Consider the following 16506-nt stretch of genomic DNA (forward strand, 5'->3'; position numbering starts at 1 on the left):
AATTTTTGAGAATCATACATATGTATAATTTGGCTTTCCACATTATTATTTCATTACTATTTTAAATTATTTATTTCTTTAATTTTCAAAATATCACTTAAGAGTGCGCTGCTGCATTGAACGAAGAATTTGACATTTTGTTTCGTTAAATTACAGTTCAATGGCGCAATGGCCTTTTCCGGTCTTTTCACAAAGTTGCTTGAGCAAAGATGCAGCAAAAAGTAGGTTTACTTAAATTATTTAATATATAATGGCTTTTTAAATAATTTTCACTTTTTTTTGTTAATTACAGCGCAGAGAGCCCGTGCACGCCGTGCAAGTTTTCGGACGCAAGGTAAGCATTAATTTGCAAATCGTGAACTGAAAAGCCCGTGGCATACACGTGCATTGAATCTTAAATGGGATATGAAAAATTAATTTAACATTTTTAATTGCAGAAAACCGCCACCGCTGTTGCTTACTGCAAGCGTGGACATGGTCTCTTGAGGGTCAATGGCCGTCCTTTGGAACAAATTGAACCCAAAGTTTTGCAATACAAATTGCAAGAACCACTTTTGCTGTTGGGCAAGGTGAGTTGTTTATCCAGTAATTTCGCATAGCGCAGCTTTGTGATGAGACTTACTTATCCCGAAATTGAATATAATGAAACAAGTTTCTTAACTGAAAATATTCTCTTCAAAGAGATAAATTTATGACTATGCATTTTATATTAACGTAAGTGAAAATTTTCAGGAAAAATTCGCTGGCGTAGACATCCGTGTACGTGTTAGCGGTGGTGGTCATGTGGCCCAAATTTATGCCATCCGTCAAGCTATCTCCAAGGCGCTGATCGCTTTCTACCAGAAATGTAAGCATAAAATACATATTTTAATTAGTTAAAGAGCATGAAGTAATAACCCCGGTTAATACCAGATTTTCGGTTGGAACATAACTTTCCTCTCGAAAGATGAAAACACGGGATAGTAACTTATCAAGCAAATACCAATCAATCCTACTTTAATAGCAGGAGTGAGTGATGCTCGATATACACAACAATTATGGAAATTTTGAGAACATTAAACGAATACATTCTAATGGAGTTAAATACTAGTGCCGGTTAATACCAGATTTTCGGTTGTAACATGAAATTACTCTCGAAAGATGAAAACACGGTAAATTAAAGATTCAGGCAAATACCAATCACATAATAGTCCAATTAAGGCGTTTGTGAGTGATGCTAGATTTACAAACAAATTTAAAGTTAGCTATCATATTATGTTCAATATTTTATGCCGGTTAATACCAGATTTTCGGTTGTAACACGAAATTACTCTCGAAAGATGAAAACACGGTAAATTAAAGATTCAGGCAAATACCAATCACATAATAGTCCAATTAAGGCGTTTGTGAGTGATGCTAGATTTACAAACAAATTTAAAGTTAGCTATCATATTATGTTCAATATTTTATGCCGGTTAATACCAGATTTTCGGTTGTAACACGAAATTACTCTCGAAAGATGAAAACACGGTAAATTAAAGATTCAGGCAAATACCAATCACATAATAGTCCAAATAAAACATATGTGAGTGATGCTAGAGTTACAATGAAATTTAAAATTTAGTTTTAATTTTATTAAAAATATACGTTGATTTTTATTATAATCTTTTGTTTGTTGTGTATTTCAGACGTTGATGAAGCCTCCAAGAAGGAAATCAAGGATATCCTCATCCAATACGACAGAACTCTGTTGGTCGGTGATCCACGTCGTTGCGAGCCAAAGAAATTCGGTGGTCCAGGTGCCCGTGCTCGCTACCAAAAATCATATCGTTAAGTATTTATTACGATATGCATTTAGTTATATTCTAAGGCTTTATTGGTGGACACTTATAAAAAGAGAAAATAAATTTTTTATTTGAAAAAGAAGAGAAGTCTGTTTTTTTTTAATTAAGTTGTGTATTTTAAATATGTCGGTGCATATTGTATGCGAGTGCATTAAAAATAGATGTTTTTGCGAAGGAATGTACAGATTTTTTTTAATTTTTATTGACAGCAACCGCTTCTTGTGGCGGCAAGGACGAGTTGTCATCCAGCCATGATTCCAATAAATGCTTTAAAAAATGATTTTTATTCCAAAAATGTTTAATTTTTTTGTGCTAATTATAAATTTTGACAACCCTATTCGTTAAAGTAATAGATTTCGAACTGCCATACTACTATGAACGCGGCACTCAATTTAAAATTTTAATTGCTTTCAATTGATATTGTCGTACTATATATTATAATAGTATGTTATTTATTTAGAAAAAAACCAACAAAATTGCTTAAAAAAATGGCGGATATGTTGAAAATTGTGAAAATATACAATTAATTATTTTAATTTTTCATTTCAATTTTAAAATAAAATAAAAGTGGCAACACAGCCAACGGTTGTTTGTAAGAAGAGGAAGAGTAAAACGAGAAAGGTTTTTATTTGTGTTGCTGTCTTGTTGTTTGGGAAATAAAATTTCAATAATAATTTTAATATTGCATGCTAAACTGTGAAGTTTTAAGTTGTTAAATTGTTTAAAAATTATCTACGGATAAGCTGCAACACAATTGGCCACTAAAGTGAGTAAAGCGCTTGTTTATGCACAGCGCGCCGAAGACGCGCGCTAATTGTTTGGTTGAAATTCGTTGTTGGGCATTATTCATTTCCTTACATTTTACAGATTACGATATTCATACAACTGGAAGTATAGAAGTGTTAGGATGTACATTAAATCTGTTATTATAGATGGTTTCAAGTCATACGGACGACGCACGGAAATTCATGGTTTTGACAGCGAGTTTACAGCGATTACCGGCTTGAACGGTACAGGCAAGTCAAACATATTAGATTCAATATGTTTTGTACTTGGTATAATGAATTTGGGACAGGTATATATTATTTTCCTAGCATTTATTTAGCGATTTTGTTAAAGTTATAAAAACTTTCAAACACAGGTGCGTGCTGCATCGCTGCAAGATCTTGTATATAAAAGTGGTCAGGCGGGTGTTACAAAGGCTACCGTTACATTAATTTTCGACAATTCCGATCCAAATCAATGTCCACTGGGCTATGAAAAGTGTCGTGAAATCTCAGTTACGCGTCAAATTGTTGTTGGCGGTAAAAATAAATACCTAATCAATGGTAAACTCGTGCAGAATAAAAAAGTGTCGGATTTCTTTTGCTCAGTGCAATTGAATGTTAATAACCCGAACTTTTTAATTATGCAAGGACGTATAACCAAGGTGTTGAATATGAAGCCACAAGAAATATTATCAATGATTGAAGAGGCTGCAGGTACTAGTATGTATGAGACAAAGCGTGAGGCAACCACCAAGCTAATTGAGAAGAAGGATGCCAAAGTACGTGAAACAAATACACTACTACAAGAGGAGGTCGAACCGAAATTGGAAAAGTTGCGGCAGGAACGTGCAGCATATTTGGAATTTCAAAAAATTTGCCGTGACATAGAATATTTGACACGCATACATATATCTTATCGATATCTGAAACAGAAAGAGGCGTTACGTTCTATTGAAGAAAATATTGAAAAAATAAATAATCGCATCGAAACATGTAAAACGACTATCAAAGATAATAATGCTGAAATAGAAAACATTGACGAAAAATCCAAAGAAGTGCAAGCACAAATTGATAATGATTGTGGTGGTGCACTGAAGGAAGTGGAAGAAGAACTTACGAAACAGGTCGTGGAAGAAGGTAAAATGGCGGGTAGTTTGAAATCAGCGCAAACTAGTATCGATCAAGAGCAAAAAAAATTACGCGCTTTGGAGAAAAATATTACCGATGATGAGAAAGCGCTAAAACAGAAGGAAACACAAATGTCAAAGGTGCACGATCTTTTTCAAAGCCTTAAAGAAGCTGATGAGCGCGATGCGCAAGCCTACGATGCGGCACAGAAAAAATTTGAAGCTGTGACAAAAGGTTTGTCGGTGGACGATGATGGTCAGTCATGCTCACTGCAGGATCAACTAATAAGTAAGTTGATTGTATATTTTACATTGTCGGGGGATAATAATAATTTGGTTTACTGTTTTTTTTTTTCAGATGCGAAACAACAACTCAGCCAGGCAGAGACAACACTTAAAACGTCCAGCATGGAATTAACACACTGCCGCAATGTGCTCAAACAACGTGAGAACGACAAACAGTCTAAGGATACACTCTATGCCAAGGATCAAGAACTATGCGATAAACTTGAAAGTGAAATAGCTGGACTCAGCGCAAAAATGCAAGCCATTGATTATGAGGATGGCAGCTACGAGGCTTTGCAGGAGCGTAAAAATGTGCTACAGAAGGAGATACGCGATTTAAATCATCAACTGGATCGACGCAATGCTTATCGCTATGAATTGCAATATCGCGATCCTGAACCAAATTTCGATCGCACTAAAATGCGCGGTATGGTCGGCAAACTTTTTAATGTGCGCGATGAAAAGAATAATCTCGCCTTAATGATGACGGCCGGTGGCAGCGTAAGTGCTCTTCATGCGTAATTTAGTGATATATTTATTAATAAGCTGTCAATTATAGTTATACAGTTATGTGGCGGATGATGACATAACGAGTAAGAAAATACTGCAGAAAGGACAATTGCAACATCGTGTCACCATCATACCACTTAACAAGATCACTTCACATCCGATCGATCAGAGCGTTGTTGATTTCGCACAAAGCTTGGTAAGTAAAATAATTTTTAATTTTACTGTTGGCAATTTTTTTTATGTTTCCATGTTACTTTTAGGTGGGTAAGGAGAATGTGCAGTCGGCTTTGTCGTTAATCGAATATGATCGTTACTTTGATCCGGTAATGAAATTTGTTTTTGGTCATACCTTGGTGTGTCGCGATTTGGATATAGCGAAACAGGTAAGACATTGTCTTTATTTGAAATATAATTGCTGTTTTTTTCGTTATTTATATATTTTAATTATTTAAATTTTTTTTTTGGTTTTTTAATTTTTTTTTTTAATTTTTTATTTATTTTTTTTTTTTTTTTTTTTAATTTTTTTTTTTATTGTTTTTTTTTTAATTTTTTCTTTTATATTTTTATGTATTTATTTTTTTTTAATTCATTTATTTAAATTTTTTTTTTAATTTTATTTTAATTCTAATTATTTATTTGACAAATAATTGCTGTTTTTTATTTTTTGGTTATTTATGTTTTGCTTACTTATTTTATTTTTAAATTTTTTATTTTTTTTTTATTTTTTTTTAATTGTTTTTTTTTTTTTAATTGTTTTTGAATTTTATTTAATTATATTTATTTAATTATTTTTTTTTTTATAACTATTATTTTCTGATTAATTAATATGTTTTTGTTGAAGGTCACTTATCATCGCAACATTCATTCCCGTTCGGTAACTTTGGAAGGCGATGTGGTTGATCCGCAGGGTACGCTTTCTGGTGGCTCACGTCCGAAAGGCAGCAATGTGTTGGCAGAATTGTCGGAAATCAAAAGATTGGAAAGAGACATTGCCGCGCGCAAAAAGGAGTTACATAATATTGAGCAAAAATTACGGTAACTGTTTTTTTGTTATTTTAATTCTTGTTGTAGCAATTAGAAATTATTCCTTTTCATCATCCAGCATCACAACAGAAGCAGCACGTAACTACAATCGCCTCAAGGAACAACTGGAGCTGCGCCAGCACGAGTTGAACGCCTGCAAGCAGCGTTTGGCGCAGAGCACATTCCAGCAGCATCAAGAGGAAATGAAGGCATTGCAGCTGCAAATCGAAACACTCGAAGGCGATCTTGTCAAGGCACGTGAAACGCAAAAGACAGCACGCAACAAAATCAAGGATATTGAGGCAAAGCTAGCCGATGCTAAAGGTTTTCGCGAGCGCGAGCTAAAAAAGGCGTCCGAGGACATGAAAGTGGCAAAGAAGAAATCCGAGGAGTCGCGCAACAATTGGAAAAAACGCGAACAAGAATTCGAAACATTACAATTGGAAATTGAGGAGTTACATAAAAGTATTAAAAAGACCACCGAGCAGCGTGACGCTATGGTTCAGAGTATTGAGAAACTAAAAACGAATCTGGAAGAACTACGTGCTGGCAGTACGAACATCACAAAGGTGGTAGCAGAATTGAAGCAACGCATCAAAGAGCAAAAAGATAAAATCAATTCGCAGAATAGAGAGCTAAAACAATTGTTGGTTAAAAAAGAAAAATTGGCTAAAACCAATCAAGATATGACATTGGAAATTAAGAAAAAGGAGAATGAGGTCAATAAGGTGCGCAACGATAGCAAGGACTCATTTCGCAAAATCGAAACGCTCGAGGAGAAGTATCCTTGGATATTGGAGGATCGTGAATTTTTCGGCACGAAGAACACCAGATATGACTACTCCAAAGAAGACCCAATTGAAGCGGGGCATAAATTGAGCGTTATGCGCGAACAAAAAGATAAAATGGAGCGACATATAAATCTGCGCGCTATGATACTGTTAGATCGCGAAGAGGAGCAGTATCAGGAGACAATGCGTCGAAAAAAGATCGTTGAGCAGGACAAAGAAAAGATAAAACACATCATTTGTAAGATGGATGAAAAGAAACGTGAGAAAGTTGAAAAAGCCTGGAAGGTTGTCGATGAGAATTTCAGCAGCATATTCAGCACATTGCTGCAGGGTGCGCAAGCACGTCTCAATCCCGTCAAACAGGCAGGTCAACTGTTCGGTTTGGAGATAAATGTGGGTTTCAATGGCGTATGGAAGGAGTCGCTCAGCGAACTCTCCGGCGGTCAACGCTCGTTGGTTGCGTTATCGCTAGTCTTGGCTATGCTAAAATTTTCACCCGCACCGCTATATATACTCGACGAGGTGGACGCAGCGTTGGATATGTCGCATACACAAAATATCGGCAACATGTTGAAGGCGCATTTTACCGGCTCACAATTCATTATTGTCTCGCTAAAGGATGGCATGTTTAACAATGCAAATGTGCTGTTCCGCACCAAATTCGAAGAGGGCGTATCTGCTGTTACGCGCACGGTCAATGCGAAGTTGACGCAACGCGGACGTAAGTGAAATGCCTGTGCCAACACAGCAGCGTTTTGCATGTTTATGTTACATTATATATTAAGAATTTATTAACAAATCACACACGCTAAAGAAATGAAAAAATAAACACTTTTGGTATTAAAATAACAAATGTGAGTTTTAAGCTCAGGTGTGTGCCTGAAAGTGAAATGTTAGGCATTGCTGTTTGTTGGTTAATTTATATATTAAGTGTACCACTTCAAAAAATACACAAATGATCTCTTTTGTTTTACAACAACCCTTTATATTTTCCAATTATCATTAACAGTTCATAGCTTCACTCAACTTTAATGTATTCTAATTGTGTTGAAAGCACTAAAAATGTAAAATATTTATTGTTTTTGCGTTGTACACTATGTTCAGACGAAATGGCGCGTACACTGCGATAATTTCGATTCAAATAAGTATTGTTTTTTATATTACACTCAAATGTTGACAGAATTTTTATTTGCACAGCTTGTGAGTTTGACGTGGAGTTTCTTATAACTTAGAACTTTCTTTGTATCCAACATACCAAAACGACCTGGTCAGCTTGCAATGGGGTCTCAGTAGTGTTATATACACTCGTCTAGAATGCGGTTGTTGAATATTAATAGCGTGGCGTTTCTATTACTTAGTTTTGTGGAGTATATTTATGCAACACCTATTGTTGGTGGCAAAGTAATTTATAATCCAGGAAATGGTAAGTTTTAAATTTAGTTAAGGTTAGGTAATTTGTTGACATGATTTATGTTTTGAAGTTTTGAATTGAAAATTTTAGCAGCACCTAAGTATCCGTATATGATTTCCATACAAGAATTGTATAAGCCCATTAATTCACGGGGCGTTGAAGAATTTCGACATTTCTGTGGTGGCGCTATGTTGAATCATTGGTGGTTCGTGACTGCAGCACATTGTTTTTTGCGCAAGTAATTAACTAAACATATATATATATTTTTCGTAAACATTTAAAAAATAACAATTTCCTCACACAAAAGAAAATTAGCGCGCATATCAGCCGTTATCGGTCATGAAAACCTCTCCAGCGCCAATCAGAATAACAGTCGCTACGCCATCGAACGTGTTAAGTTTATTTACTATCAGCCGTAGGTATTTCCATTTGCTAAATTTTAATATACACTTAAATTGTTTTCTTAATTATGAATGTACATGTGTACAAACATTGTTTGCGCTTCTGTTGTCATTGGACTTGACAGTACAAATATTCAAAATGATATTGCCTTGGCACGCTTGAAGAAGTCATATGAACCGGAGCTGAATTTAATCAAACATGCCTTTGGCATCTTACCGTTGCCTGATATGAAAAATTTGAGCGGTGGTGAGTGTTTCGTGACAAAAATACTTTTTTGCATAACATTCATATATGTATGTCTGCATTTAACTTATTACTTCTGTACATCGCACTTCACGCTGCAGTTTCCTGCCAGATTGTAGGCTATGGTGCAACACAATATGCTGGGGAATTACAAAACAATCTGATTGAAGGTGAGGTCAAAATAATTACAAAACAAGAGTGTAGCGATATTTTGGGCAGAATATTGGCACCACCACATGATGAAACTACACTCTGTGCATTGGGTGATAACCAAGATACTTGTCAGGTATGTAAGCAGTATATATTGTTTCGTTTAAAAGTTTAATTACGGGCGTAGATATGTATTTAATGCCTTTTATTGCAGGGAGATAGCGGTGGACCTTTAATATGCAAAGTGAATGATGTTCCTTACATATGTGGTATTGTATCGCATGGACTAACTTGTGGTGTAACAGGTGTACCCAGTATCTATACAGCTATAGTACCTTATTTGGAGTGGATTACATGGATAATCAATGACAAAGTTGAAAATAGCTGAAAATTACACAAAAAATAAAACCAATAAATTTAAACAGCGGATGTTTACAATTATTTTATTTCCTATTTATCGAAATCGATAAACGCAGGTGAATAGCTGTCAATGTGAATTACTTTGGTTTGAGGTTGAAGCTAAATGAAATATTGAAATATTTGTTTACAAAGCAAATACCATTGACCAGCGACTTTACGACGGTTATGAACAGCAACATGTTTATATTGTAAATCAAAGTAATGTTAATAACATATATTTCTTTACAAATTTATTAATTTCGCTTTCAATCCTACATCAAACATTGCACGTAATGATGCGGTGCTGGTAACACTCACTTGCGTCACATTATGATGTCGAAATTGTTATCGATTGCTGATTGTGTATATCGACAGCGCAGTCAGCCACCATGGAAGACGGACGGTTCGTGAGCAGAGCGTTGGCAAACCAGCAACAAATACAGTATGACACACACGACAGACATATATGAAAATGAAAACGACGAACGTCGACGGCAACGACGATTGACTGTCGATTGTCAACACGACGGTGAATCAAGTGAAATATATCGCTAAATACGTGCAGCAGAAAATAAACTTTAGCGAAAAATATATTTGATTATTATTTGCAACGAATAAAAATGGTAAGTGTGTGTGGCAAATAGAATCTTAACTAAATTCTATTACTGTGAGCTAAGTAACAATAGACCACTGATTGTTCGGCGGTCGGTACCTGTCGCCAAATACTAGGTGTCTGCGAAAAGTCCATAAAAATCACAGATTGTGTGTTGGGTGAAAAAATCAGCAAAAAAAAAAAAATAAAATGTTAATAACCAGCACGGATCATGTATGTATAGCAGTGGAGCGCCAGGTTTCTGCAAATGGAAAAGGTCTACCATTGCCGCATACTACTCCAAGTGTGCATAATGTATTCATTTAGTGTGACACAGTAAATAAACCGTAGTGTGAGAAGTTTGCCGGGTGACGTCTGACAATTTAACCCAATGGCTGCTGAGGTACTTAGCTACTATTGTACGTACCAATAATAGCGCTATACATAGCTCTAGATTATTATGAAGTCTTATGTTATGTTCGTATGTATGCATAGATTTATTGTAAATAAAACGATAATTACTTTGTACTGTTGATCGAAGAAGTATTTTCGTGTGAAATATCCAGTTCTCGCCTTTTTTCGTTTCTTAATTTCAAGGTTTTCAATATTTTATTCAAGGATCGTGTAACGAAACCGCAGAAAAAGATGCTTATCACACTGTTGCGTGAAACCAAGTACATGGAGGGGAAAAAGGAGAAGGAGTGGTACTGGGAAAAGATACAGGCGGCGCTAAACACAATTGGACCGAAGAAGACTATTATACAATGGAAGAAGGTGAGTTGTTGTGATAACAGTTAAAAATGATAATACATTCTATCTGTATAATATAACGGCATAATTAAACTTCAAATTTTGTTTTTGTTATTCGCGAATCTCTTAAACCTATCAACAGTGTTGGCGTGATATGCGTTTGACCACGCGTAAGAAACTTGCCGAATTGAAACGCTGCCAATTGGCAGGCGGGTCACCGCCTCCGGGAATCGAGCTCAACCAAGAAGATAACGACATTATCGACATTGTTGGCACTGAATACTTTTACGAGGAAATGAACGGCGAGTTGAAGCCGGAGAACTTTATGTCCGGCTTTGATTATGTGCCGGAACATTTTTGCGATGCCATTTTGAGCGCTGCTGCAGTATCCAACGGTCAGCAACAGCATATGCAACATCAAAAGGAGCAGCAACATGCCGCACAACAGCAACAACAGCAACAGCAGCAACAACAGGATCATGCTAACAATGATGCCGAAACGAATGATGCACCTGGTTCCTCGAATCACACAGATACGCATGGTGGCGCATTTCAAACCCCAGGCGTTGGCATGCAGTCGCACAACGGTGACCACGTATCCGGCAGTAGTTCATCCCAACAACACAATTCGATGCCACACCTGCAGGCATTCCACGGCGGCCTGCACTCGCATCTGCTGCGACGCCAACAGCATGCTGCAGCCGCCATGCAACGAGAATCTGCATTTGAGGAGAAACTCTTGCAATTCATGCAAGACGCTTTTCCAAAAAAAAGCAAAAAACGTAAGAATCGTGATCCCGATAAGCTTTTCTTGCTCTCACTCTACGAGGAGATCAAACGTGTGCCCGAAGAGATACGACTCGATGTCAAGGGCGAACTCATACAGGTGCTCAAAAAATACCAGAAGAAACCACCGGCGAAACAGGATAAATCCCAATCACAAACACATACACAATCGACAGCGTCGTCAACGAGCAAACAAAGTACGACCACCACAAATGACAAAATACAATTGTCACAGCACGCGCAAATAACGCACAGCATGTATCAGCTGCAAAAGAAGTACGAGAAAAGTGAGAAAGAAGCATCGCCACAATCACAAGTCGAACGCGTATCGGCTTCGGCCGTAGCGCTACACGCACAACAACAATTGCCACATACGCTATTCCAATTGCAAAAGAAATACGACGAGGGCGCCGAAAAGGTGCATCAACAAAATGAGCAGCGCAAACATGTCGAGGGTAGTCATCAACAACATAATAGCCATCAACAGGCGCCGGCACCACCCACCAGTGAACAGCATCTACATCATCCACAAATGGCACATGGCATTATGTTTCCATTGCCACAAATACGCAACGAACAACCGTCGGCGCAACAACACCATGCACACAATCCCCACCAGCAGCAACAGCAGCAGCAGCAGCCGCAACACAATCCACATCAACAGCAAACGCAACAACATCATCCGCCCACCATATTCGGCGCAACGGCCACCGCCAGCGCTATGAGCAGCGAACGGCCAGCCATGGCGTATGAGAATGTCGGGTGAATGCTGAGCCGTTTGTGGGAAGCAGCCTGGGAAGGACGTGTGCACGCAGCGCCGACGTCCGTAGCGGTTGCACAGCACGAAATATAAACTGCGCCGCACCCGTTTGCAGCTTGCTAACGACGCACACAATTTCTATATATGTACATATATTATTTACTAACATAAAATATTAGTATAAAATAATGAAACAGCAAAGAAAAAAAAAAAACACAAAAATAAAAATAACTCGAAATCACTTATACATACACATAAATAATATATGAGTAATACAATATAATTGTTAATATTTGTAATGAAATCGGCGTTTGATTTATATGCATTCTTCTACTTCACCACTCTAGTTCCACATATAATTATTATTATTAGCGGTTTCTTTTTTTATAATTTTAATTCAACTAGGTGTGTGTTTGGCTACACGTGCCCAGTATGCGCTTGCATACACATAAGCAATAACCGTTTGATTGATATGCTGAGGATAAACGCACTCAACAAAGCGTCGCTGTGATGGGATTTGTCATTTTGCTTGACATTTGTGTTACTTTTTTGTTTTGTTATGCAAAATGATTTTTTGTTGTTTTGCCAGTAAAATTGTCATTTTTACGAGCCAAATGTATATAATTAACGTGCTTGAGTGGGTAAATACTATAATTGGGGGTGCAACGGCAAGCGTTTAGACTAGAACTAGTTATGAATTAGTCTTATAGTACAATTAACTAAACTAAAAATACAACAAATGATTTATGCGCAAAAATACATGCGCACTTTTAACTTGATTTCTTTGAAGTTACGTAACCATTTTTTTCTACATTCCATTATTTTTTAGTTGTGGGAAATTTGAAAATAAATTGCAATAACAAATAACATAACATTTAAATTCCTTAGTATAATTGTTATTATTAATTTGTTTTGCATTATTTGCATGTAAATATTATTATTAATTGGGTGCTAAATTTTCATTTATTAAGGCTGGTGTAGAAATACAGCTGGGCTTGCTTGTTGATAAATATTTCATTATGCAATAAAATATAAATAATCGTTTAATAGCACATGATGCGCAATAATTAAATCTATTTACTAAGAATGTTTTTATTATGCAATCGTACGGCATCAATCGGAAAAGGAAGATATACACGAAATGTTAACATAATTATACTCTGAACAGAATACATATTTTAGGTTAGGATAAAAAACTCGGGGCCCTTCCGGTTACGTAAATCCGACTGACGAGGTAAATACAGGTTGTTGTTCTAGCGGGTACTTAGTTCCCGTTAAGATGGTAAGGATTAGCCAAGTTGTCGTCGACGTCATCTAACGGTCAATTCCTACAACAGTCGGTTCTACTTACCGGAATTGACCTGGAATTTACCCGACCAAGGGCTGTTATTTCGGTGATCTAACCCCGTTTAGATTCGTAAGTCTTAGGAAATGCAGGTCCTTTGTAATGCCATATGTAGGTTCATTATTAATACAAGATGAAGCTTATGAGACGTCAACGCTTTTCTGTGGCTTAAAAGAGAGTTGATATTTAATTTGATCCTTCATCTAGCCCCCTTGAACTGCGAAGCTCCTAGTTATCTAAGTTGAGTTCTGGCTAATGCCGGTTATAAGTAGAGGCGATTTTCAAGCGTCTCTCTCACGCCTACTTTCACTTTATAATCATGCCCATATTGCTCGCATGTGATGCCAGTAAGTTGTGACCTCTGACTAGGCCAACAATCGTCTGGTAATCTTTTCGAGACCGTGTGAAAAGTTAGAGACTTTTCTTCCGCGCCCTTGGACATGATCTTAGTGATCCTGCATGCCTTCAAAGCAGTCCATCACACTCTGATCTGTCGGTCAGCCCTTTGGAAATTTCGTTGTGTATCGTTTGACAGTTTTCCCCCCGCGCCCTTGGACATGATCTTAGTGATCCTGCATGCCTTCAAAGCAGTCCATCACACTCTGATCTGTCGGTCAGCCCTTTGGAAATTTCGTTGTGTATGGTTTTTAACTGCTGTACTGGTTTGGTAGTCAAATGAATGTAAGAATTGGCTATCTCATCAGCTATTTCGTTTATTTCAGGAACGTCCTTGTAGCCTGGAACATAATATGTATGCAGTCGCTTTCCGGCAGCTAGCATTGTGAGATTAGTGCTTTTTATGGTGCTTTGCTATGGACCTACTATTACTATTTCAGCAGCTTGAAAGGTCGCCGGAGATCCAGCGCTGCGTAATAGATTCCGAGGCTCCTTCCATCAGCCATTAACGTCCCTGTGTGTTAAAAATTCCACTGGTTTCGCGAGCCCCTGGTAGCCATAATTAATAAATTTGTAGATGGAACTACTGCTTAAATTTGTTGTCACTCGGGTGCAAGGAAGCATCCTTTCCTTTCATTTCATTTCCTTTCTTTTTATTAAATTTACCTCTCCTTTCCTTTCTTTCATTCTTTTCAATTCCTTTCCTCTTCGCTCCTTAACTTTCCTTTCTTTTCCTTTCCTTTCTTTTCCTTTCCTTTCCTCTGCTTGCCTTTCCTTTACTTTCCTTTCCTTTCCCTTCATTCCCTTTCCTCTTGACTCCTTTACTTTCCTTGCCTTTATGCTCTTTGACATTCCAAAGATATCTTTCCTGACATTTCCATCGTTCGCCGAATCCCACAATCGAGAAGGAGAAGTTTTGGGTCGTCAATCCTAAAACATTCGTTTCAACGTAGCTGGAATTGTCCCGGATATTATACGGTCAGGACTGTTCTTTTGGCGTATGAATCCAATTTGGAGTCAATTAGTTAAGTCCGGCTCAAAGTTCAAGCCTGTAAACCTTCCTTTGTTTCTTCGTTTTAAAGAAACACGCATGAGACAAGCATGATTTGAAATGAAAAAAAGAGTGTTCGAAAAATAAATTTCAACGACAATTTTATTTGCTTTTTAAAATTACCGTTATATAAGAGATCGCCCGACTCGGAAAGAAGCATATGGAGCGTTATATGTATTACTGCGAAAATCGAAGAAAACTTGATTATTTTAGTGGGTGCGGCGAAAATCAATTGCGATCAATCAAAGAGAAGAATACGAGTATAGAAAACATATACAATGATATATCTCGTTATTGCATCATTTCGGCTAAGGCAATGAACGAGCTTACAGCTGTCGGCTCCGCGTGTAAAACCAATCATTAAATATAAAATTTCCCTTAAAAATGCATAAACACAATAAAAACTAGTTATCAATGAATGAATCAATGAATGCTGTACGCGTAGTTGTTGCTATTGTTGGTCCATCAATCAGCAACTCTAGTTCAACGTTGGGCCTCCAGGCAGTTATGAGGGCTGTCCAACAAGGGCTACTTAAATAATTGCTTATTTAAATTTGAGTGTCATTGCAGTTAAATGAATACACATAAAATACTATACACTGCTGTGCAAAATATGAGCAGTATACGTGGGCCTCGCAGAATCCTGCTGACTAATGGATATATAAAAAAAAAGTTTGCAGAAATCAGCAGCAAAACGCATGAGCTCGCGGTGGTGTTTGGTGTTTCTAATGAGTGTTAGAACTACTTTGGATTATCAACTTAAGTGGAAATTTTACTAGTAGTACAGTAAATACTTGATTATTTGAACAATCCGTAAAATATTAAAGAATAGTTTAACTATGGCCCTAATTGTCTTGCTGCATATAGCACCGGAAAACTGCTCTTAGATTTAGAGAATCTGCGTACTAAGATGACAGCGAGCTTGGGCATTCTGGAAACCTCGCTCACTTAGATTTCATTCCAAAATAGTTGGATTACTAATTCGCTGAATATAACCTTGCTTGCCTCCTCTCTGTCTCTTATCTTCGAGGGCGGCTTGGGAGGGAAGAACTTACTGGAGGAGAGGGACGATGAGCTTTTTTACGAATGGATCATAGTTTGAGATGAGGGTTGATGGAGGAGTACACGGTTGGGAACCTTACAAAAACTCTGGTTTTAGGTTTCCTGACCACTGCAGCGTCTTCCAAGCGGAGGGGATGCCATAAAGGTAGCAGTAGATGTACTGCTCCGAACCTCCTCCCTCCTTCAGGATGGTGGCTATCCACTCCGTTAAATGGGTGGCGACATAAGCCTTGAGTTCGCTGACTGTGCGCTCATGACTAGTGAAAGATTGTCTAGACTTCTTATCTCTATCATCGAGTTATTTTTATTTCATGATTAGACTGGTTTCTGTACCTGGCAACAGCGGTATCGCAGGAAACTGTAAGACCGTTGAGTTTGCTAGGACAGACGCTTTAGTCTCAATAACGGTGGAATAGCACGGATAGGAGCTCCTTTGGCTTTCAGTGGCTTACTGGACTGTGGGGCTTCACACCAAATCAGCAAGTGCTGCCTAGACTCCTTATCTCTAGCATCGAGGGATTTGATGAATTTGCTAAGACAGGCACTTCAGTCTTAATAACAATGGAGTGATCACGGACAGGAGCTCCTTTGGCTTCTTTTGACTTACAGTTGAGCCTCACACCAAATCAGTAACCGGTGAAATCCCAAGATATTTCTGGCCCGACACAGGGGATCTAAGAAACTCTTCACTCTTAGCAAATTCCATCTTTCAATGGTTGTAGGAGTTATGACGGTACACTGTTCGATCGGGATTTATGCAGTAAGATTGAACATTTTATCGGATACCAACTCTTTTAGCTTCCACTGGTTCAATGAACTGTTGGGCTTCACAC

General features: G+C 37.6%; 4 protein-coding genes across 9 annotated transcripts; all 4 read left to right on the forward strand.

Annotated features, from left to right (window-relative positions):
• Positions 1–120: 120 nt before the first annotated feature.
• On the forward strand, positions 121–1910 carry LOC105226817 (40S ribosomal protein S16). Its single transcript, XM_011205878.4, has 5 exons — positions 121–221; positions 293–334; positions 438–569; positions 733–847; positions 1668–1910. Exons 1-5 carry the CDS (start codon positions 210–212, stop codon positions 1811–1813), a joined length of 447 nt encoding a protein of 148 aa, XP_011204180.1. The 5' UTR covers positions 121–209; the 3' UTR covers positions 1814–1910.
• A 506-nt stretch (positions 1911–2416) lies between these two features.
• On the forward strand, positions 2417–7179 carry LOC105226818 (structural maintenance of chromosomes protein 2). The gene is made up of 8 exons (XM_011205879.4): positions 2417–2589; positions 2691–2898; positions 2965–4006; positions 4076–4503; positions 4562–4708; positions 4773–4895; positions 5354–5547; positions 5615–7179. Exons 2-8 carry the CDS (start codon positions 2731–2733, stop codon positions 7053–7055), a joined length of 3543 nt encoding a protein of 1180 aa, XP_011204181.2. The 5' UTR covers positions 2417–2589; positions 2691–2730; the 3' UTR covers positions 7056–7179.
• Positions 7180–7452: 273 nt separating this feature from the next.
• Positions 7453–8961, forward strand: LOC105226819 (hyaluronan-binding protein 2). 3 transcript variants are annotated; one of them, XM_049453899.1, is made up of 6 exons: positions 7453–7749; positions 7831–7975; positions 8045–8152; positions 8264–8385; positions 8484–8668; positions 8747–8961. In XM_049453899.1, exons 1-6 carry the CDS (start codon positions 7641–7643, stop codon positions 8918–8920), a joined length of 843 nt encoding a protein of 280 aa, XP_049309856.1. In that variant the 5' UTR covers positions 7453–7640; the 3' UTR covers positions 8921–8961. The 3 variants fall into 3 exon arrangements, with proteins under 3 accessions (XP_049309856.1, XP_011204182.2, XP_011204184.1); XM_011205880.4 differs by having other exon boundaries at positions 7470–7749; positions 7828–7975; XM_011205882.3 differs by having other exon boundaries at positions 7611–7749; positions 7808–7975.
• A 286-nt stretch (positions 8962–9247) lies between these two features.
• LOC105226821 (myb-like protein Q) lies at positions 9248–12123 on the forward strand. Of its 4 annotated transcripts, none has more exons than XM_049453895.1 (3): positions 9248–9554; positions 10121–10297; positions 10416–12123. In XM_049453895.1, the coding sequence occupies exons 1-3, from the start codon at positions 9552–9554 to the stop codon at positions 11823–11825; spliced, it is 1590 nt and encodes a 529-aa protein (XP_049309852.1). In that variant the 5' UTR covers positions 9248–9551; the 3' UTR covers positions 11826–12123. The 4 variants fall into 4 exon arrangements, with proteins under 4 accessions (XP_049309852.1, XP_049309854.1, XP_049309853.1 ...); XM_049453897.1 differs by having other exon boundaries at positions 9252–9554; positions 10142–10297; XM_049453896.1 differs by lacking the exon at positions 9248–9554 and adding an exon at positions 9583–9926 and having other exon boundaries at positions 10142–10297.
• Positions 12124–16506: the final 4383 nt, after the last annotated feature.

This window comes from Bactrocera dorsalis, chromosome 3 (assembly GCF_023373825.1).
Source record: "Bactrocera dorsalis isolate Fly_Bdor chromosome 3, ASM2337382v1, whole genome shotgun sequence".
NCBI lineage: Eukaryota > Metazoa > Arthropoda > Insecta > Diptera > Tephritidae > Bactrocera > Bactrocera dorsalis.